General features: G+C 44.4%; 1 protein-coding gene across 4 annotated transcripts in view; it reads right to left on the bottom strand.

Annotated features, from left to right (window-relative positions):
* Window positions 1-23,439, bottom strand: part of EYA3 (EYA transcriptional coactivator and phosphatase 3) — a 164,620-nt gene that overhangs the window by 10,626 nt on the left and 130,555 nt on the right. For all 4 annotated transcript variants that reach the window (XM_077480948.1, XM_077480945.1, XM_077480946.1 and 1 more), the window contains 2 exons: window positions 17,426-17,484; window positions 15,763-15,923 (listed from right to left, as the gene is read on the bottom strand). In XM_077480948.1, coding sequence (XP_077337074.1) covers window positions 15,763-15,923; window positions 17,426-17,484 — 220 coding nt within the window. The remainder of the gene's footprint in view (window positions 1-15,762; window positions 15,924-17,425; window positions 17,485-23,439) is intronic.

Consider the following 23,439-nt stretch of genomic DNA (forward strand, 5'->3'; position numbering starts at 1 on the left):
TATTTCTAGGGGTACCTATACCTCTTCTGCCCATAGTGCCAAGCACAAATGCTGAGGTACAACCAGAAATGGACGTACTGCTGAGCAAATAGTCCAGCAACTACCGCTGCTATAAAGGCCCAGCCTGGTGCTAAGTAAATGCTGCCTGGGGATGCCTGTGTCAGCCAAACTCACATGCCCTCCACCTGCTCTGTGTCCCTCCTTGAGCTGTATACCAGCAAAGGAGTGCATCTTATAGCCCCATTTAGACCACCCCTTTTTCCAAGCACCCATACTGCCCCTCCCCTTGTCCTTTTTTAAACAAGCCCTGCTTTCTCGCCCGAGCCGAGGGTTCTGATCCTTATCGTATTGCTATGAAGGGGAGGCTGGGGCGGAGGAGAGAGGAGGGGAGGCTGGGGCGGAGGAGAGAGGAGGGGAGGCTGGGGCAGAGGAGAGAGGAGGGGAGGCTGGGGCAGAGGAGAGAGGAGGGGAGGCTGGGGCAGAGGAGAGAGGAGGGGAGGCTGGGGCAGAGGAGAGAGGAGGGGAGGCTGGGGCAGAGGAGAGAGGAGGGGAGGCTGGGGCAGAGGAGAGAGGAGGGGAGGCTGGGGCAGAGGAGAGAGGAGGGGAGGCTGGGGCAGAGGAGAGAGGAGGGGAGGCTGGGGCAGAGGAGAGAGGAGGGGAGGCTGGGGCAGAGGAGAGAGGAGGGGAGGCTGGGGCAGAGGAGAGAGGAGGGGAGGCTGGGGCAGAGGAGAGAGGAGGGGAGGCTGGGGCAGAGGAGAGAGGAGGGGAGGCTGGGGCAGAGGAGAGAGGAGGGGAGGCTGGGGGCGGAGGAGAGAGGAGGGGAGGCTGGGGGCGGAGGAGAGAGGAGGGGAGGCTGGGGGCGGAGGAGAGAGGAGGGGAGGCTGGGGGCGGAGGAGAGAGGAGGGGAGGCTGGGGGCGGAGGAGAGAGGAGGGGAGGCTGGGGGCGGAGGAGAGAGGAGGGGAGGCTGGGGGCGGAGGAGAGAGGAGGGGAGGCTGGGGGCGGAGGAGAGAGGAGGGGAGGCTGGGGGCGGAGGAGAGAGGAGGGGAGGCTGGGGGCGGAGGAGAGGGGAGGCTGGGGGCGGAGGAGAGAGGAGGGGAGGCTGGGGGCGGAGGAGAGAGGAGGGGAGGCTGGGTCGGAGGAGAGAGGAGGGGAGGCTGGGGCGGAGGAGAGAGGAGGGGAGGCTGGGGCGGAGGAGAGAGGAGGGGAGGCTGGGGCAGAGGAGAGAGGAGGGTATGTGGATGAAAAACCACTGTAATGGCGGCGGCAGGAGGCGGTGCGGGGTACCGTCAACTGGCCTATGCCCTATAGTTTGAAGAGAGCTGTGGGGAGACATTCTTTGGGAAGAAAAAAAACCCCATCACACATCCTACCTGGGGCATGGGCCCGGAGGAGAGTGCAGCACGAACACAGCAATGAAAATAACAAGTATGGAAAGGCACGTGCTCTTGACAGCCCCCCGGTGGCGACTTTAGGCATAGCAACATTACTTAAGGAGAAAAAAAAACATAAGAAACTAGAAAAATTCCTTAGGCATCTCTTACCTTATCCAGCTGCTGGTAGCAGACCCAATCTTCACCTCTCACGGTGGGCTTCGTTTGAAAAAACCTTCAGGGACTAGGGCCTCCTTAAAAAAGGGGGATCCTAGCTCTGGGCCTGTAAAGCACCCCGCCAAGTATATGGCTGAAAAAAACAAATACTGGATACCGGGGTCCAGCTTTCTAAAAAGAAAAACATTACTGGCAGAACCTAATTTTCTTCGGACACAAGGCCCGGGTACCATTTGATCCAGCCTAGAAAAGCATTCCAGCGGAGCTCAGCACAGCAGCTCTTTATATTGCTTTATTTATTTTCCATTTTATTTATAAATAGCATTTACATTTTCCAAATATCCAAACCATAGTTAGAATACATCATATTGGTTAAAAGATCTAAAAAAAAAAAAAAAAAAGACCTATTCTTATAGCTGCTATTCCGTTGTATCTTCTTTAACCACTTAAGGACCGCCGCATGTCAATGTACGTCATCAGAATGGCATGTACAGGCACAAGCACGTACATGTACGTGCTTGCCTTCCAGCGGGTGGGGGGTCCGTTTTGCTTCAGGAGCGATCTGGGATCAGGGGATGGCCGTTGGTTTCTGGCCATCCCCTCTCGATCGCTCCTGGCGAATGAGAAGCTTCCTCCCGCTGTGTATAGTAAACACAGGCAGGGAGGAAGTGATGTCATTCTCCTCAGGGCGGTCTTTTTGACCGGACTACGAGGAGAACACTGAAAGTAAGTGCACCAAACACTACACTAACATGTAGGCACACAAATCCCCCCCCGACCGCACAATTACCAGTTAAAGCAGTGCAGTGTGAAAATTGTAAAAAGACCTCTGGTCCTTAGGCTGACAATTGGTCTGGGGCTGAAGTGGTTAATATAAGCACCCCTCCCTAGCCTCAGTATACCACTTCGACTAAAATCATTTAATGTTAGCACTGAGTAAGCAGAAGAGTTGAAAAGGAAGAAAGAAAAAAAAAAAAAAAAAAAAGGGGGAAAAGTTTCTCATAGACAAAGAAACCTATTAAGTATCGAGGGGGGGAAGGGGAGGGAAGTCACCCCTCACTTTCTATAAAGGTAGCCCCAGGTTATTCAACCACTGTCCCCACATTCTCTTGAACTTGCTTTAGTTCCCTTGTCTAATGTAGAATGCGAGCCAGTTTTCTACCAAGGGGGGATTTTGTGCTTGCCAATATTGAGCGATCAATTTTCTCGCCTGAAATAGACATCTTAGCACTGCTTCAATAATATCGCGGTTTACATTACTCCCCTCTATTAGACCCAGTATACAAGTCTTAACCATCGCATCTATTCCAATATTGAAGATGTTGTTTAGATTATAAATAATCTCTACCCAGTACCGGAATAGTTTTGGGCATTTCCATATCATGTGAATAAAATCCCTAGTTGGGGCATTGGTCATTCTTCCGCCATCCCAATTTAACATTTTTTTTAGGAGCATACTCTATGAATCAAGAATAGATGGGATACCTTCTGTGAGGGGGAAATGGAAACCAGAGTCCCTTGGGTAAGGATCCGATCCCATTCTCCTGTAGTTAATGGCCCTACGTCTCTCTCCCAGCTCACCTTCCTTTTGATAGTGCCCTTGCGATCTGTTATTCTAACAGTCTATTCAGTCTATTATATAAGCAGGATATCAACCCTTTGGTTGAATCCCGATTTATCATATGTACCAATGGGGAGATCTGGGACCACTCGACAGTTTGGGATCTAAACTGGGTCTGGATCGCATGTCTAATTTGGAGATATTTATAGAATGATTTATTAGATATGTTCCTGTTTTAAATCTGAAAAAGTTTTCATGCTGGTGCCCACGTATAATTGGCATATTCGATTAATACCCTGGTTTTCCCATTGCTGGGATCTCGTTATTTTGCTTAGTTCTGGGTATTTTTTATTATTCCAAAGGGGTGCAAACTCTGATATTCCTTGGTAACCCAATATGGCCTTTGATGTCTGCCAAGTTTTCATAATTAATGTTATCGTTGGGGACCTCGAAATGAACGTTTCGGCCTCTAAGGCCTCGATCAAGGTTGTGTGTGCTGCAGCATTTGGAGACTAATTCTAGGTTGTCCCTTTTTCCAAATGAGGTCCTTTAACAGGGAGTCTTATTCTCTTAAACCATTTCTGGTTTATCCAAACTGGAGAATTGTGGAAAAGATATAGTAGCTGGGGCAACCTTATCTTACCTAGGCTGCAGTGTCCTGCAATAGACAATGGGAGTCGGCTCCATATATCACCCTTGTGTTTCAACTTGGATAAGAAGGGGCTACATTTTGGTTCAGATATGCGTTTATATCACTAGAAATCCAGATCCCCAGGTATTTTCGTTTATCCACGACTTTTAAATTAGGAACTTCCAACGGGATCTGGCAATCTAATGGATCTATCGGAAACAGGGTGGATTTGTCCCAATTAATAACTAAACCGGAGCGTCGACCAAACACTCCGATTATTCGTATCACAGTTTCTAGGGATGTTTGAACATCCCCAAGCAAAAAGAGGACATCATCCGCGAACAATGCTATCCTATCTTCTTCTAGGCCCCTCTGAAAACCCTGCATTTCCAAATTGGATCTAGCCATTATGGCCAACGGCTCCATCGCCAGGGCAAACAGTAAGGGAGACGGGACAACCCTGCCTCGTGCCTCTTTCCAATTGAAACTGGTCGGAGTATTCATTGTTAATTTTTAATTTAGCCTTGAGGTCAGTATAAAGTATCTTCACCCAGCTAATGAAGTTTGGCCCAAAGCCAAATCTCATAAGCACCTCCAGTAGGTATTCCCACTCAAGGCTACCAAAATCCTTGGCTGCATCAAGGGCCAACAAGGCCCTGGAGCTGCCATTATCCGCTGGGGTTTAGATATTCATAAAAACTCGTTGAATATTGATACTAGTGGATTTATTCGGTATAAATCCCGATTGGTCGGGATGGATGAGATTCTGCATAAATTTGTTTAACCGGGTTGCTAATATTTTGGCCAATATTTTTATATCTGCACATAGTAGTGATATCGGACGATATGAAGAGGGTTGCATATAATCTTTCCCTTCCTTGAATACAACAACAATAGTAGCTTCTAACATCGAGGCTGGGAGTCTCCCATTAGTTAGTGCCCAACACAGCGTCTTCAATAACTCAGAGAGGAGAACCTCACCATAGCGTTTGTACATCTCGATGGGCAGCCCATCCGCACCCGGTGACTTGTGATTTGGCATCTCAGCCACCGCCCTCCAGACCTCATCAACAGTGATTGGTGCATCCATAATAGTTTTGTCCTTTTCGGAGGGTGGGCATTCTTATTTTCTGGAAGAACTCCTCGATTTCCCCCCTGTCCATTCCCTTACGAGATTTATATAGCGATTCATAATATTCTCTGAATATATGCATTATATCAATAGGATCAAAGGAAATCCCTCCCTGTAGAGTTTTAACTATTGGGACCGTTGGGGGGGGAGTATTCGCTCTAACCAAAAGGGCAAGCATGCGACCCACTTTCTCCCCTTCTCCAAATTTAGACTGGGACTGGAATATACGCGTATTTTCTGCTTGTCTTGTTATAATCATTTTATAGGCTTGCTGTTTTTCCAGCCAGTCGTTCTGAGTATCTGGGGTTGGGTTACCAACAAACTGCCTCTCCGCCGTCATTGCTGAATTTTTGGCTATCCTTTCCTGTTCCCTAGATTTAGCCTTGATTCATGCTACTTGTTGTATAAGCAGGCCTCTCATATATGCTTTGAAAGACTTCCAGACCACTCCAACCGATGCCGTATCTGTATTGATACTTATGAATTCTTTTAGTTTGTTTATTAATTCATTGGGATTCTCCAGCACCTCTAACCAAGCAGGGTTGATTTTCCACTCTCTCGAGTGGGTCCTAGACCCTAGATTGATTGTCAACATCAAAGGGGAGTGGTCAGAAATTCCTCTTGGGCCATACTCTATATCTCTTACCAGGGGCAGGGCTTCTCCATTAGCGAAGGCCATATCTATTCTCGACAAAGTGAAACGGGTACTGGAAAAGCAAGAGTATTGCCTATTGAGTGGGTAACATGTACTCCAGATATCGCATAGCCCTGATTCTTTCAGAAAACAAGATAATCTACCCTCCCCCGATCCTGCAGGGGAATTTGTTAATGGGAATCTATCAGTAAGTCTATCCAAGACTTCATTAAAGTCCCCTACCACAAGAATAGGAACCCCAACCTTGTCTAGTGTAAATGCTAACAGTTGGTATAGGATCTCCAATTTGAATGGGGGGCGGGGGGGAATTATATAGATATTAGCTATCACATACGATCTGCTTGCGATATAGCAGTATAAGAAGGTATACCGACCCAAGGGGTCAATACAGCTCTGGGAGCAGGAGAATAGCACCCGGCTGCTGACCAATATGCTCACCCCTCTTGAATAAGGAGGAGTGCACCGAGTGATATTGTATTCAAAATTGCCGGTTCCGAAGTAAAGAAATTGTGTCAGCAGTCAGGTGTGTCTCCTGCAAGCAGAGCAATCCAGGCCCCTTCTCCTCCAGGGCTGAAAGGACCAAGGCCCTCTTAATTGAATTTCCCAAGCCCGTAACATTCCAGGAAATGACTCTTAACATTTTATCCTGCATGGCATCTCCTGAAGGTGATATATATAACAAAGAATGAAAAGCGATACCAATAAAAAAGAAAAACAGATGAAGACATACAATAACATCAGTAAACATGCATTGCACTCCCCTCCACCTTTGGCAATTGCCTTCACGTGTAAACGTTCCCTTCTCTTGAAGTGTCTTTCCCATCACAATTTGAATCGTTAAATGTGTCAATATGAAATGTCTGAGCTCTCCCATCCCTCCCTCCCAACCTACCCTCCCAATCACCCGTCCCACCCAAAAGCCTACCAATCCCCCACCCCCCCGCCCATCAGGGCTTCCCCTTAAGGGTGTATTCGTGACCTTCCCATACCCACTCCAACAATATAAGAATAAATAGTGAATATAATGAGGGGGAACATTGGCTCCCTTAAACTCATACTTACAAACATTCTCCCCTCACTCGTGTGATTCTATCAATTATTTTTTGTGCGATTTCAGAAAGAAAAAAAAAAGAAAAAAAAAGTTTCTCTCCCCCCCCCTTCCCTCCCGAAAAAGGAGAAATCTTTTCCTCTCCCGAAAGGGGAAGGGGAAAAAAAGGCAGGAAAGGGCAGCAAAAAAAAAAAGGGGGGGGGGAGCGCCAGAATAAGCTACATCATAGCCCCCTCGAAGGAACAATTTAAGTGTCCCAACTTCTCTAGTCTCTGTAGGGCTACAAGTCTTTCTTATTTTCCTCCAGCCATTTAGTTGCGTCGGGCCATTAGTAAAGAACAGTCTTGCCAAGCGCCATCGCCCTTAGGCGTGCAGGATACAGCAAAGCATATTTAGTATTGTATTTCATCAAACAGCGGTTAATTGGGATAAATTGAGCTCTGCGTTCTTGAAGTTCTGGCAAGAAATCGGGATAAAAGGAGACCTTGGCTTCCCTGAACCTAATGTCCCCATCTCCCTGGCCTTCTGGAGTATGAACACCTTATCGTTGTAATTAAGAAATTTTCATAATCAGCAGCCTAGCACATTCACCTGACCGTTGTGGTTTTACCGGGACTCGATGGGCTCTCTCGATTGCAAACAAAGCTGAAAACGAAGTAGCCCCAAATATATCCCTGAGCCACCCCTCGAGAAAGACTATTGGATTTGAGTCTTCGCTAAACTCCAGAAGGCCTATCACTCTAACATTGTTTCTATGACTCCTGTTCTCTATTTCATCATTTTTTTCAGCTTGCTTATTTATTATTTGTTTAAGCCCTATGATCTCTCACTTAGCTGGTCCCAGATCATCCTCAATAATGCTAACTTGCTCTTCTAAATCAGAAGCGCTTTGCACAATTTTGACAAGCTCGTTTCTCATGGAAATTAGTTCATCCTTGATAGATTTTAATTGGGTATCAAAACCAGAGATTGAGGCCTTACAGTCACAGATTGCGTTAATTACCTCTCTTAGTGTGGGCTCTCCCTCCATCGAATGAACATCAGGCATTTGAGACGATGCGCCAGTTACACCCAGATTTATAGGTATAGTGTCTGGTTTAATCCCCCCTGAACTCTTAGTACTCACGATTTTAGCAGCTGAAGGGGTAGATGGCTTTTTCTATCCACAGTGGGGTTCTTTAGCTCTTTAGGGTGCAGATTTGATGCCTGAGAGCTCCCTCTAGTTGGTGACAAGCTGGCTGGGTGAGCATATCGCTCCAATTTAGCGGCGGCCGAAGCCGCCAGCTGGTTGCTCTCGTCTTTAGCGGATCTGGTGACTTAACTCGCCTCCTGGGATAGATGTTCCTCTGGGAGCCTTTTTCTGGACATCTTTGCTTGCAGTTACAGTTTGTACTCCCCGCTAGCACAGCGCTTTCTATCACTGCTTATTAATCACACAGTCCCACAAAACCCTTCTTCTGGTGTCTAGGAAGAGTTGGCAAAGTAGATAGATGGGGGGGGGGGGGGGTTAAACTTACTGCGTTGGTTAGTCGCTGGTCCCTTTTCCCAGGGGATCAAACCCGCCAGCCAGTCCTACAATTGCAAAGGTCAAGTTACTGGTCTCCACGACGATGCACCGGTGTACCACGACAAGCAACTATGCCATAGAGATCAGACCTGGCTAGGGAGGGAGAGCGGCGTCATAGCTTCCAGGCTTCCCGCGAGATCACAGCGGAATCCTCTCCATCTCTCCCTGCATCCAGCGCGAGGCTCCGGAGCATCGAAGCGCACCGTCCATAGCAGGAGGGAGCCGAAAGAGTGGTCACACGTCCAGGAAGGACAAGGCGCCCAGGCAGGGGACCCAGAAAAGAGAAGAGCCTACAGTGGAAAAAAGCGCTCGGTCCACACAGCGCCCAGTTTGCACATCACAGCATGGTAAGCAGCGGAGGAGGGAGAGAAAGCACCTCACTCACACACTCAACTCGGCTCGCATCTGGTCACGACCCCCGTGCAGCACAGCACCTCTTTACTCGTGACCAACACCTAAGGCACTGGCGAAAAAACTGATGTACGACAAAGAAAGAGGGGTTTATCATTTTGTTTCTCCAAAACAGTAACACTAAGGCTGCATTCACACCTGAGCGTAGTGTTTTCAAGCGTTTTTTGCGGCGTTTTTTACCGCGATTTGCGGCGTTTTGCCGCAAATTTGTGCAGAGCAAAAGGTCACCAATGTTAAAAGAAAAACGCCCAAATCCGCCTGATTCGCGCGACAAAAAAGGGTCTGGAACTTGTTTGAGCTTCAGGCGACTTGGAGTGGAGATGTGAACCATCTCCATTGAGAATAATGGATTTTTTCCCCTCCAGCGTTTTGTAGCTTCAGGCGTCAAGCTACAAAACGCTCAGGTGTGAATGGGGTCTGACAGAGAGAGGAATTGGTTATAAGAGACCCTGAGAGGAGATGCATTCTAGTTTTGGGCAAGATGGGAGACAATTTAATTACCATGCATGAATATTTGCTACGCGTCAAAACCAGAACCAATTCAACATCAATTATTCACGACATGGACGCCACATGTGTTGGATATTCTTATTTAGAGGGGGGCACAGAAGCAATACTTGAGAAATGATCACATATTTGTGCCCTCTTGCTTGATTTCTGACTAAGGATGAATCGATTGTTTAGACCTGGGATCGTCAAACAGGCAATCGCGGGCTACTCGACCACCATCAAGTAGCTCGCGAAGTCGTCCCCCGGTTGCGACCCGTGTAAAGAGCTCATCCAATGCCAGTCTGCAGAGGCAGTCCCGGCCCCCCGCATATGTGCGGCATCACATTACATGTCAAACGAGAGGTGTCATATATATTGTACTCTGTCAATGTGGAGCCTTCTGTATAGGCAAAACGATCAGGCCATTGTGGAAGAGGATAAAGGACCACGTAGATATGAAAAATAAATAATCTCTTAATGTTTATGTATCTATTTTTCTAAGTGTTCATGAAGGTTTTTATTTGGCTAGCATGTGCTCTCTATTCACAACGATTGTAGGGTTCATATGCTTTTCAGTCTTGATCTGAGACGGTTTCTTTTTCCTTTGTTTAACTATATATGTGCGGGCAGTGTGGTGTCTGGTTTGCTTGTGAGCGAACAAGTCTGCAGATATCTATTCGCCTGTGGGGCACATGCGCCAACTAATCATCTGGCTACTGCAATATTCGCAGCAATCGTGGCCCCTTTCTGCTTTATGAGGCGCCGGGATGTGTCGGTGTTGTATTGTGCTGCTATGCACAGAGGGCACCTTGTTTGTTATAGGCATCTCATGTCTGTGCGCACGCATAAGTTAGATCCACAATCCCCACAATGCAGCTTGGATAGTATGATGCGTGTGCGTCTGTTGGCTTAGCGAACTCCTTTGGTAGTTTTTTTTTTTCCCTACAATCCCCATAATTCACTCTCACTATGATAACCGATTAGTGCGCATCATTTGATACAGGTGAGTTCCTACTATAAATTACCCACACTTGCAGCCCCAAGGTGTGCTCAGCATTGGGCTGTCTCCCAGGGGTATGCCTTCATTGTCTCCACAAAAATGTAAGTACTTTTATTTGGACACTATACCTACTTTATTTGGGCAGTCGACATGGTGGTTATTCCTTTGGTCTCGCTCACCATTGCAGACTTTTACCTTTAGTTTTTATATGCTGTTTGGCCATACTATGTGTCACCAGCATCTACTAAGCTTCATGTGGATGGAATTATGTCATCTATTGGCCATCCCCACTGATGGTAATATACTGAATGAGACGTCTTTCCTGCCCCTGCTATAAGCAACTATCAATTTTTGTTTGGTAGGTACTCTGTCTATACAACCAATTTGTGCTATTATGTATATATAATACACTGACGTTAGATGGCGGTTATTATTGGTCTTTTTATTTATTTTTCTTTTAGGTTATTACTCATCAGAATGTGCCACTTGCTGTCTACTCTATCACAGCGTGGTTGACCGCTCCATATATTTGGATCTGTCCTGGTTGCTATGACATTTGTACTTTAGGCACAGCTCATTTGAAGGTATTTTCACATCTTCTCTTTTTCTCCATCGTTTTTAATTATGCTTGCCTCCCTGCTTTCTGGATAGTTAAGCACATGCTTTTTAAATGTGACATACAATGCAAAGTTTATGTATATATGCCTTGTTTTGAATTTTAAGTCTGATGTATCTCATTTCAGATAGTGACATTTATTGTTGCTCTCTCTTGCTACATCTTTGAAACTTTTTCCGTGTCCTGAGGAAGGCTTTACGGCGAAACGCGTAGACGTGACGCACAAGGGCTCAATGTACAAATTATATAATTTCATATGATTTTTATATTGTTTTGAACACTGTTATGATATTGTATTTTCCAATAAAATAAATATTTTTTGTCTACTTTCCCATTTGCTTCCATGCCTTAAAAGTCCGACCTGTTGATATCTATTTGGTATCTTCTTTGTTAAACAATGCTTCCACTTCTGGGTATGCATGATGATGTTATAGGCTCTGACCCCATGTGGTTCGTCAGATCATGTGAATGTCAAGAGAAAAACTATGATGAAACATGTTGGAATGTAGTCTATGATGTCATCATGCACGCATACCCGGAAGTGAAGGAATTGGTTATTACACCGAGTTGTCAATCTGAAATTGATATGTTTGCATGTTTTTATACTGAGGTGCACCAGATGATGGTGCACGGGCCCCAAGTGTGTGTGTGTATTTGTTATTTATAAACAGTACTTTTAACTAAGCAGTAAGCCTGCTAAAAGTTTTATTTCTTTGATCTTATATACTGGAGTCTTTTTTACGAAGAGATGGATGGTTCCAACTTGACCTGAGGATTCTGAGAATAGGCACAGTGATAAGTCCTGGTGCCTGAAAGAAGTTATAAACCCCTTAAAGAGGAAGACACACAGATCTATTTTCCATATAGGTCCATTCTTCCAGGTAAGAGCATATGGTGTTAGGTGGTGGAAGTCACTATTACTGGATTTTTGTACTTGTGTTCTTCACAGACACTATGATGTTAAACACATTGGACTCTTATATTTTATCACTTTGAACATTCAAAACAATTTTACTGTTATTATAGGATTATAAGTGGTGTTACAGATATTTTCCAGCATGCTGTGGGTTTTTCTTTTGCAAACAACAACTGATGATGGGGGGATGCATAATTGTAGGGTGGATTGTGTGGCACTATTGAAATATGGATTACTGTTTTTTATGGGAGAACACATTAGCGCAGGTGGCAATCAATATACAATTGAAGTGGTGATTATTTTAATTGGTAATTGTGCAGAGGGTTATTTTTAAGACTTTCTTGGAAGGGTGTTTTCTAGAAAAAGCCAAACCAGTAAATCCTCCCTCTGGTGTACACGCAATAAGGAGGGAAGACTTGAAGGCATTAGTTAGGATAAAAACACTGACTTTTATGTTAGCGTTTTTACTACTTCGTAAATCATTTTCCCAGAGCAAGCATGAAATGGCAGCTTCCATATTTCATTTCTCATGGGCTGCTTTGAAGTTATCTTCAACAAAATGAAACTAATAGTGACGTATATTAGAAATACTAAAGTGACATGAAAAGCACCCTTACTGAGTGTAAAACTGGATACACATTATACAATTTTCTGTAGATTTTTTCCTTCAGATTTACCAAAACCATATAATATGAGGTCAAACCTTAAGCGTTTCAATTTGTATGTAATCAGGCAGGCCCTTGCACAACATGATTTTGGTAAATCTAAAGGAAATCTGACAAAAGTTGTATAGTGTGTATGGGGTCTAAGAGAGTCTAAGCATTCAATCTTAGAACATATGATCTGATGTGTGTCCTACAGACATTATCATTTCACTAGTAGACCAGATTTGTTTTCCTGCTTTCTTTTTGGGTTTATACATATAAACACAAAGATCTGGGAACATTATTAGCGATTCAGCACTGTCGCTTTAACTGACAATTGCGTGGTTGTGCGACGTTGTAACCAAACAAAATTGATGTCTTTTTCCCCACAAATAGAGTTATCTTTGGGTGGTATTTGATCGTCTCTGTGTTTTAAATTTTTTGTGCTATAAACAAAAAAAAGTGTGCCAATTTTGAAAAAAAAAATAAAAAATAATGTTTTTTTACTTTCTGCTATAATAAATTTCCCCTCAGAAATATGTTTAAAATAAAATTTCCTCAGTTTATGCCGATATGTATTCTACATATTTTTTGGGGAAAAACAAAACAAAAAAAAATCGCAATATGCGTATATTGATTGGTTTGTGCAAAAGTTATAGCGTCTACAAAATAGGGGATAGATTTATAGCATTTATATTGTTTTTTTTTTTTTTAACTAGTAATGGCAGTGATCTGCGTTTATCGTGACTGCGACATTAGGACGTACACATCGGACAATTTTGACATTTTTAGGACCATCGGCATTAATACAGCCATCAATGCTATAAAATTGCACTGATTACTGTAAAAATGTCACTGGTAGTGAAGGGCTTAAAACTAGGGGGGCATTCGAGGGGTTAATGGTGTTCCCTGGGAGGTGATTCTAACTTAAGGGGGACTGACTGGAGGAAGTGAATGATTGTGGTTCCTAGCTAATAGGAACACATGATCTGTCACTCATGTCAGAACAGGGAAGTGTGTGTTTATACACACCCAGTCCCGGTTTAGTCTCCCCTGCTCATGATCACTCGTGGCCTGCGGTCATCGACACTGTCGGCCACAAGCATTGACACACCCCTGTGCAACAGCGTGCCAGCTATCCCAGCCCCTGAGCCGGCGTATAGCTGTGACGGCTCATGCAAGGGAACATAACTGCGGCAGTTGGTCGGGAAATGGTTAAAGTGGTTGTAAACCTCAAACAAGAAGCATGAACATAGCACATCCTTCTATACTGTGTACTTGTCTCTATCCAAAACACTGAATATGATTTCTCTGTTGCCTCCTTCCTTCCTTCAATATCTGCATTAATCATTTATTTTCTGCTTTTCTGACTCCAAGAGATGATTAGTGATGGGGAAGGAGAGCTCCAGAGCATAGCATGTGATGGGCAGTCACAGCTGTGCATGTTCCCCTATACTATGAGAAGGGGGTGTATCCCTACCCTTCAATCAGGACTCAGAGCTCTTCTCATTGAGTGAGACTTTAGATCCATGCCTTCTGCTTTTCAGAGCTGAGAAGTGCTATGTAAAATGTAGGTTTTAAAAAAAATTGTAGAGAAGCGAAGGCTGCAGATAAACAGGTACAAATTATGCAGGAGGATTTCTTTAATCTGTCTATTACCTAATGCTGGCCACTTTTTTTATTTTTTATTGACGGAGTTGCATTACATTAAAGAGGATGTAAACCCTCACATATACCCAGTGAAGTGAATAGCCACAGATGATACACAGGGATGAAACAAATCTCCCTACACAAGCATTACATTTATATCTGCTGTATTCAGCTTTATATACTGTTTAGAAAGTGCATGTCCTGTTAGAATTTTCTCTACCTGATTCACCTGTGGGTGTGGATTCTTACCATACACTGAGACAGCTGATTAGAGGAAAGGCACATACACCCTCTCCAGATAGGCAGAAAAAGGAAGAAACAATACAGAGCTGTGCTGTCAATAGACCAGCTCTTTGATAATCTATTTTTAGAACCAACCTGGACACAAAATTCAGTGGAGAACTTGTCAGAAGTTATCATGCTGATAACAGAAGAACAGAACAGGAGAAAGCCACAGGACTCATGGCTTTGAAGAGAGATAAGAAAACACTGCAGATATATGTAACCAGCTCAAATTTCACAAATTAGGTTTATATCCACTTTAATACAAACAACATAGTGCTCAACGTGAGTACAATAAAAAGGTGCAAAATGCAGTTTACAGACGTGAAAGAGGTCAACATAGACATGTACATAACTTTGCTTAGTGTTCTAAATAAAAGGTTAAATACCAGATATCCTCCTGGGTTTACAAAATGTCAAGACCAACATGTGAGGCCCTGGGTCATAATGTTTAATGGTATTGCTTCCCTAAGTCAAGGGTCAATTTTAATTTGTACATCACTAGTCACTAATTATGGTGACGGAGGAAGAACACCATGCATCCCAAATCTTACTGTATTTCTTCTCTATGTTCATAAATGAGTTTCCTATATGGCAGTAATTGATTTACTATCTGTATCCATTTACGAACAGATAAATGGATACACTTATCCATTGCTCCTCATCAAATATTCCCAGAAGGCATTCTCGGGGTGCAAGGTACAGGTGCAGATAAAATAGAGAGAATGTCAATCACCCTTTCCAATATCTAGCCATGACAGGGCACACCCACATAATATGAGCAAAGTCATCACTTACATCTAGTTCAATTTGGAGTGGGTATGCAGTGCATAGCATGTAATCTCACCGGGGTATGATTGATGTAGCATGTAGAGTTGTGATAAATCGGGGATGAGTTGCTGCCACTTAGAATACACCTTTCGTATGATTTTGTTAATAGTGGCGGATAACAAATTGGTATATTTCTAGGGCCCTGTCGCCTTAGCACCCCCATTAATGGGTAATTAGAAAATTTTGTAGTATTGATCCTAAACTGAAGATACCTGTAAAAGACAGAACAAGGGAGGTCATATTTTCTTTGTAACTAATCAAAAGAGGAGAGGACGTTGCCAGTTTATCGATCTTCCAAAATGTCAAGACCCTTTTGTTTCCAAAAATAATTATTCACAAATTGTAGTAAATGGTGAAACGTGGGATTATGCCAAAATGAGTGTTCAGTCATTTTCTTTGAACTCTGCTGTGTGTTTAGCTTCTCTCCATACTACTCAAGCTAAACCCGGGATTGGCAAACGCATTTTTTCCAAAACGGTCATTGGCACTTCCAGAAATATTAGTAAATGGTTTAACTTGAGGACATGAGCTAAATGGGACTCCACCACTGCCGGGGTAACAGGTCTCAGCCAATCAGACAAGTGAAGCAGTTCCCCAGCTAAATGATAATAGTACAGATTAGGGAGTGTCATGCCGTCTTTATCTTTAGGGCACTGTAAGCTGAATAAGGTTGTCATGAAATATATAAAAACATACTCTGTTCACTCATCCCCAACATTGCTCCTGTAATTTTCATAAACTATCAATTCTCCTAAGGAAACATTTAACACAGTTCACTCACCCCCAACATTGCTCTTGTATTTTTCATAAACCTCATTGACTCTCCTATATCGAAATGCCAACTTTCTCATCCAGTCCATTCCACCTTGGACACCACTATTCGAGTTGAGGTTTCGGTTTCCTGCTGTCCCATTAAATCCATCGGTAGTAAAGTTGTAATTACTGGATCAAAATGGAAAACAAATGGCAAAATATTATTGTGACCCTTTCAGTAAGTAGAGCAAATTAAACCAAGCCCAGACTATAAAAAAAGATGCTAAATACTTACCCTTATGTGGCAGCAAATTAAACTAAGCCAAGCCTTTAAAAGAAGGTAAATACTTACAATTCCAACTGCTCATGTCCCAATACTCCACCTTGTTGTGGATATTTGACCACTGCAGCTATCCAACATTTCTAGGTGGGATGAATACCTACTCCTCTACTATCTGATATAGTTTCTGAACACAAGAGCCAGGCTCATGCGCTGGCTCTTGTGTTCAGTAGTGTCAAATGAGCCAGCGGGAGGAACCACAACACATAGTAGTGGAGCAAGTTTTACACAAACCCAAATTGCTAGATATCTGCTAAGGCCAGAGATCTGCAACATGGTGGTGTTTAAGGACATGAGCCAGATGTAAGTATTTATCTTCTTCTATTAAAGGCTGGACATAGTTTATTTTGTTTCACTTACTGACAGGGTTGCTTTAAGACATACCACATAGAACTAACAGTAACCTATAGTTGAAAGCATTAATGCTTCTATAGTGTTGTAATATTACACTTCCCTATAGCCATCTAAAAGATATTGCGCGTTTATGCTCAAGCAATCTTTTAAGTTTTTTTTTACATGCATGTGTCATTGATACAGAGAAATTGAGACAGAGAGACTGTGTCAACAAGATTTTGTTCCCCAAAAGCGGTTCTGCATTCTTGTACAGGTCTATGAGAAAATCCTGCTTTAAGATGGCCATACGTAGGTTAGAAAGAGCTTAACTGCAGGTCAAATACACCAGTCAATGAATTCTGAGTAATCTTAGAAGCGTCTCAAATGCATTTCAAACTGATGTCATTGACGCACACTTACAGCTGTGAAAGTTATTAGTAACCTTTTCAGAATACAAACCAAAAATGTTGCATTATTTTGAGCACTGTGGTCTCTTAACATGGGCCGAACAGTACTCGTAATGAGACTTCTATACTATATACCAGCCCTCAAAATTTCCACTCGCCTGCTCGCTGAAGTGATGCGGTCAGAGTGGCCCGGTGAGGGGGCTCCTCCGATACCCTGTAAAAAAGGCCGCACTGCTTCTGCCAGAAGTGATCAGCCAGGAATTGGTCAGAAGGATCTGGTGGCTGGATCACACAGAGTGGGGATCTCCTGCTGAGACATAGCTTGTATATGAATAGCTGCCCGCTGTCAAAGTCCCGCCTCCTAGGATAGACAGCAAACTGGTCCAATGCCAGTCCAGGAGGCGGGACTTTGACAGCGGCTGGCTATTCCTATACAAGCTGTGTCACAGTGGGAGATCCCCGCTCTGTGTGATCTGGCCTCCAGATTCTCCGGATTCTTCCCTGCTGCACTGATGAGGCTGCACTGATATGCTGAACTGATGGTCAGTAATGAGGCGGCACATGGATGGCCACTTATTAAAAGAGAAGCTATTTATCACACAACATATTACCTTAAATCTTGACCATTATCATCAGATGATACATCTTCCACGTGAACCTGATCACACTCCTACAAATACAATATTGTTGAGATTAGTGTTACTGTATCAAGGCAACGGCATCCGAAATGGATATTAAGGTCCATACGTACATGCTCAGAATTACACTTTGCAAAACTGCCTTAACAAACATTCCTGCATTAAATTAGTAAGCAACTAATTGCCTTACAACATAGGTCTATTTAGATACTTCTAAATTGAGTTTCTTATTGAACCACTACAATACCGAGCACTTTTACCCCCTTCCTGCACAGGCCGATTTCATTTCATCGCTGTTGTACTTTGAATGACAATTGCGCTATCATGCAACACGTATGACATGCTTATCCTTTTTTCACATAGAGCTTTCTTTTGGTGGTATTTATTCGCCACTGGGTTTTTTTTTTTTCTAAACAAAAAAAAGCCAAACCTTTTCTTAATTTATGTTCTAAAATTTCGCAAATAATCTTTCTTCATAAATTGTGGCCAAAATTTACTTTCTCTGCTACATTTCTTTGGTGAAAATAACCAAATCAGGGTATATTATTTAGTCTGTAGGAAAGTTATATAGAGTCCACAAACTATGGTATATAGTGGGAAAAATTATTATTTGATCCCCCGCAGATTTTGTAAGTCTGTCCACTTACAAAAAAATTAATGGTCGGTCATTTTTATCATAGGTGTATTTTAACCCCCCTGACGGTATTCCCGAGTCTGGCTCGGGGTGGAATTTTTATACCAAAAGCGGTATCCCCGAGCCAGACTCGGGACTGCATCGCTGGATCCAGGAGGAGGTTTACTTACCTTCTCCCTCGGATCCAGCGTTGTCTCCCCGCTGTACGAGCGAGCCGTGTCTCGCTCGATCTATCACGGAGCCAAGCTCCGTTCCCTGCGAGCGTTGCGACGCACGGGGACGGAGATCGGCGCCAAATTCTAAAAGTGAAACACACAGTATACACACAGTAAAATGTAATCTTATAGATTACATTGCTGTATGTAAATATTTCACATCCCCTTTGTCCCTAGTGGTCTGCCCAGTGTCCTGCATGCAGTTTTATATAATAAAAACTGTTCTTTATGCCTGGAAACTGGAGATTGTCCATAGCAACCAAAACTGTCACTTTACATCAAAAATGGTTTTAGACCAGCTAGAAAACAGCGATAATAAATTGGAATCACTCGCAGAATTGGGGGATAGCGATTTGTGGGGAGATCCGTCATTAAATACTGAAAAGTAATGACAGTGACAATTCTGCAACTGAGCAAATTTCAGTGTTTTTGATTTGATTACATTATTGAATAATTTTTATTATTGTTATATTATTATTTGGTACAATTATTTATAGTTATTTATTATATTATAATTTATGATTTCATTTTTCAAACTTTATCATACCCGGGATGTCTGCTAGACTCTGGTTTGGACAGATTTAAGAGAGTTATTCCTAAGAATTACAGGACTACAATATAAAACGCCAAATTTTCATGAAAAATAATGGTACCCCTTTTAGCACCTAAAATACGAAATAATCGTACCGCAAGGGAGGTTAAATGATAGAGACAGAATATCATCCAAAAATCCAGAGAAAAAAAAAAAAGAAAAAAGGATACAAATTAAAGAGGAAAATGAGTTTACTTCCTCTTTCATTCCCTGCAAAGGCAAAGCATAATGGACTACTATGCATCGCATAGTAGTCCATTATGTGTCACTTACCTGACACAGGAGCCAGCGATGTCACCGCTGTCCCCTGTAGTTCCGAGCATCCATCTTCTTGGTGGGTCTCCGTGGGTCTCGCTGCTCCGGCGCTGTGATTCGCCGGAGCAGCAATGACGTCACTCCCGCGCATGCGCACGGGAGCCGAGACTCGCGGCATTGCCGTCATCGTTGATGCCCCGCTCAGTGCGCCTATGCGCCGCTGTCTACGGCGCATGCGCCGTAGATAGCGGTGCCCGTCTTCAGGCAAATATCTCTTAAACCGTATAGGTTTGGGTGATATTTCTTGGACCTACAGGTAAGCCTTAATCTAGGCTTACCTGTAGGTCAAAGTGGTTTGCAAGGGTTTACAACCACTTTAAGTAGCAGTTCAGTGAGTAAAATAAGTATTTGATTGCCAAGCAAAACAGGACTTACAATATCTCACAAAAGTGAGTACACCCCCGCTCATTTTGTAAATATGTTATTATATATTTTGTTGCCAGCAGTTTAGACATTAAATGGCTGTGTGTTATTTTGAGGGGACAGGATCTTTACACGTTATACAAGCTGTACACTCACTACTTTAAATTGTAACAAAGTGTAATTTCTTCAATGTTGTCACATGAAAAGATAGAATAAAATATTTTAAAACAGGGCTCGACAAACACCAGGCGTCAGGTCGCCAATGCGACCAGAAATCGCAACCTGGCGCCTAAGCTGCCACCAGCCCACTAACTATTGATGCCCCAGACATGCAGAGCATTAACACTGACTGCCGTCCTCCTCCCTCCTCCACACTCAGCGGCTCTGGCAAGCAACAAGCGCCACGCTACGTGTGTGAAACAGAGGAGAGAGGAGGATGTCAGATTTCAGCTTGATGTCTGGGGTGGGCGGGACCCGGCCAGAGTGGGCGGGACCCAGCAGCTATCAAACACCAGCCAATGGGATCTGGGAGGGCCGCTGCTTGTATGTGGCCCACCCCTTTTCTTAAGCAGCCCAATCGTTGGCTGATGTTTGATAGCTGCTGAGTCACGCCCACTCCGGCCGGGCGCCCCCCCCCCCCCCCCCGACATCAAGCTCAAATCTGACAGATCTGCCTCTCTATCACTTGTCAGTTTCACACCCCGGCCGGGTCCCGCCCACCCCTGATATTAAGCTCAATTCTGACAGCTCCTCTATTACTTTTCAGTAACAGAGTGCTCAGTGTGCCACCTGCCAGTGCCACCAACCAGTGCCGAGTGTCACCGCCAATCAGTGCCACCTGCCAGTGCCGAGTGTCACCTGCAACCACCAACCAGTGCCACCGCCAATCAGTGCCACCTGCCACCGCCAACCAGTGCCACCGCCAACCAGTGCCACCACCAATGCCACCTGCAACCACCAATCAGTGCCACCTACCAGTGCCACCTGCCAGTGAAAATCAGTGCCACCTGCCACCGCCAATCCGTGCCACCTGCCAGTGCCAATCCGTGCCACCTGCCAGTGCCAATCAGTGCCACCTGCCAGTGCCACTGACAATCAATGACACCTGCAACGACTAACCAGTGCCACCAACCAGTGCCACCTGCCACTACCAATAAGTGCCACCTGCCACCAATCAGTACCACCTGCCACCACCAACCAGTGCCACCTGCCACCGCCAACCAGTGCCACCGCCAATCAATGCCACCTACCAGTGCCACCTGCTACCACCTGCCAGTGCCACCTGCCAGTGCCACCGCCAATCAGTGCCACCTGCCAGTGCCTCTGACAATCAATGCCACCTGCAACCACCAAGCATTGCCGCCAACCAGTGCCACCGCCAATCAGTGCCACCTGCCAGTGCCACCTGCTACCACCTGCCAGTGCCACCACCAATCAGTGCCACCTGCCAGTGCAGAGTGTCACCGCCAATCTGTGGCACCTGCCGCCACCACCAATCAGTGGCACCTGCCAGTGCCACCTGCCACCCCCAACCAGTGCCACTGCCAATCAGTGCCACCTGCCAGTGACAACCAGTGCCACCGCCAATCAGTGCCACCTGCCAGTGACAACCAGTGCCACCGCCAATCAGTGCCACCGGCCACCACCTAATAGTGCCACCTGCCACCGCCAACCAGTGCCACCTGCCAACACCAACCAGTGCCACCTACCAGTGACAATCAGTGCCACCTGCCAGTGACCACTAGCGCCACCGCCAACCAGGGCCACCTGCCATCACCAACCAGAGCCACCTGCCAGTTCCAAACCAGTGCCACCTGCCAATCTCCTGCCAGTGCCACTGCCAATCAGTGCTACATGCCAGCGACACCTGCCAGTGCCACCGCCAATCAGTGGCACCTGCCAGTGCCAATAGTGCCACCTGCCAGTGCCTTCTGGCAGTTCCACGTGCCTGCCAGTGGCAACCAGTACCATCTATCAGTCCCAAACCAGTGCCACCTGCCTAAGGCAACCAGTTCCATCTGTTGCCAGCCTTACTCTTTCTGGTCAGCCCATAACCCTGATGCAACAGCGATACAATGGAGTTATTGACTGGGTGCTCCGTTGTGAGTTAGGGATAGGGGGTGAAAATGACTGGCCTTATCCCAGGAGCTGACAATCCATACCACTCTTAAAAAAAAAAAAAACTGGCTCCTAACTTTTTCAGCTGGCTCCTAAATTCAAAGCAGTAAAAAATTATAGACCCTTTATTTCTTTGTGGGCAAACTTACAAAATTGGCAGGGGATAAAATTATTTTTTCCCCCACTGTATATCTGAAAATAGATCAATCCTGATGTACCGACAGCCTCATTTCCAAAAATGGCAGGACAGTACAAATACCCCCCCCCAAATTACCTTTTTGGAAAATAGACCATGCATGGCGTATTTTTTTAAGTTGTAATGTTTTGTCACAATTTTTTGTAAAATAAAACAAATTTATTTTCACATTCCACCAGTGTAGTACGTCGTCATCATATAACTGGTATGGTGGTGACCAGGGACACGGACTGGTGACAGTAGGTAAAAAAAAAAAAAAAAAAAAAAAAAAAGTATCATTTATTTTTACATACTGTAACCAGAGCAACAGTGTTACCATAGTAACACTAACACTCTGAGAAGTTGAATATTTTTACTGCATGACAGTGTGTAGACACTGTTATTGTGATTAGCCACAGCTAATCATATGATACAAATGGGCTGTGATTGGTCCTGTCTGTATCATGTGATCACTGTGACCAATCACAGCTAGAAACACAATTGTATACAATGAATGGCACGAAAGGAAACCATTCCTTGTTTACAACTGTCATGTGATTTGCTGTGATTGGTCACAGCGATCACGTGGTACTGGCAGTGACCTGTTACACTGATCAGTCACCTGCTGTGACAGATTGCGCCGGAGCGTGGCCCAGAGGAGCCACACTTGGTGCATCCTCGGGAGGATGCCATATGACCGAATGTCCAAAAAAAATATGCCCAAATGTCACTTTACAATGGTCCGAGCGAGAAGCAGTTAAAAGGTTAAATGCACGTCTAGCACATACAAAGTGCCCTCAGCCTGGCAGCCTAAAAATAAATGTAAGCGATTACCTTTCTTGACTGCATTGGTTTGTTTAAAACACAGTAAACAATATCATTCTGGAGCACGTTTCCAGCTCCTTTGCTACAGAGAAAGCCACTTCTGACCACACTTGGCAGAAGGGCTCCTCATCTATCTCAATGGTGAGATTCTATCCTTCTAAAGGTTACCTGTAGCAGAGAATTTTTATTTTTTTCCCCCACAGCAAATCACATCTGACAATCTATGAATGCAATAATCACTAACATATAGGCCTCATGCATACTGGACATTTTTACAGCTGCTGTTTTTGGCTTCAGATTTTTTCTGCAGCCAATAAACTCCCCAGCATGTTACCCTATGTGTCCATGCACACATATGCGGTTAGCAGTTTTTGGCTTTCTACAGCTAACGCTACTGGCTTTTTTTTTTATAACATCCAGTGTGCATGAGGCCTAAAATGTCCAAAACTTCCCAGTGTAGTACATTTGTTTGTGCAAAAATGTCCAGCTTCGTGATAAGAATGTTTTCTGTAGGCCTAAGACAACTAAGGCAGGCCAAAGATTATGCAATATACTAATACTACTAATAAATTACTTGATTCCCCCATCAACAGTCAATCCCTCCCTCAGCACTAATGTGTTCTGCCGGCAGGAAACCTTCCCTGCCAGCAGAACGCAATAACTGGAGATTAAACAGATTTTCCTTCAAAACAGAAGCACAATAAACAAGTGGCTATGGGGTTTATTCTCCTGTAGTGATAGTTTTGAGCA

Source organism: Lithobates pipiens, unplaced genomic scaffold (assembly GCF_037356315.1).
Source record: "Lithobates pipiens isolate NorthernLeopardFrog02 unplaced genomic scaffold, aLitPip1_a1.2 Scaffold_16, whole genome shotgun sequence".
Taxonomy (NCBI): domain Eukaryota; kingdom Metazoa; phylum Chordata; class Amphibia; order Anura; family Ranidae; genus Lithobates; species Lithobates pipiens.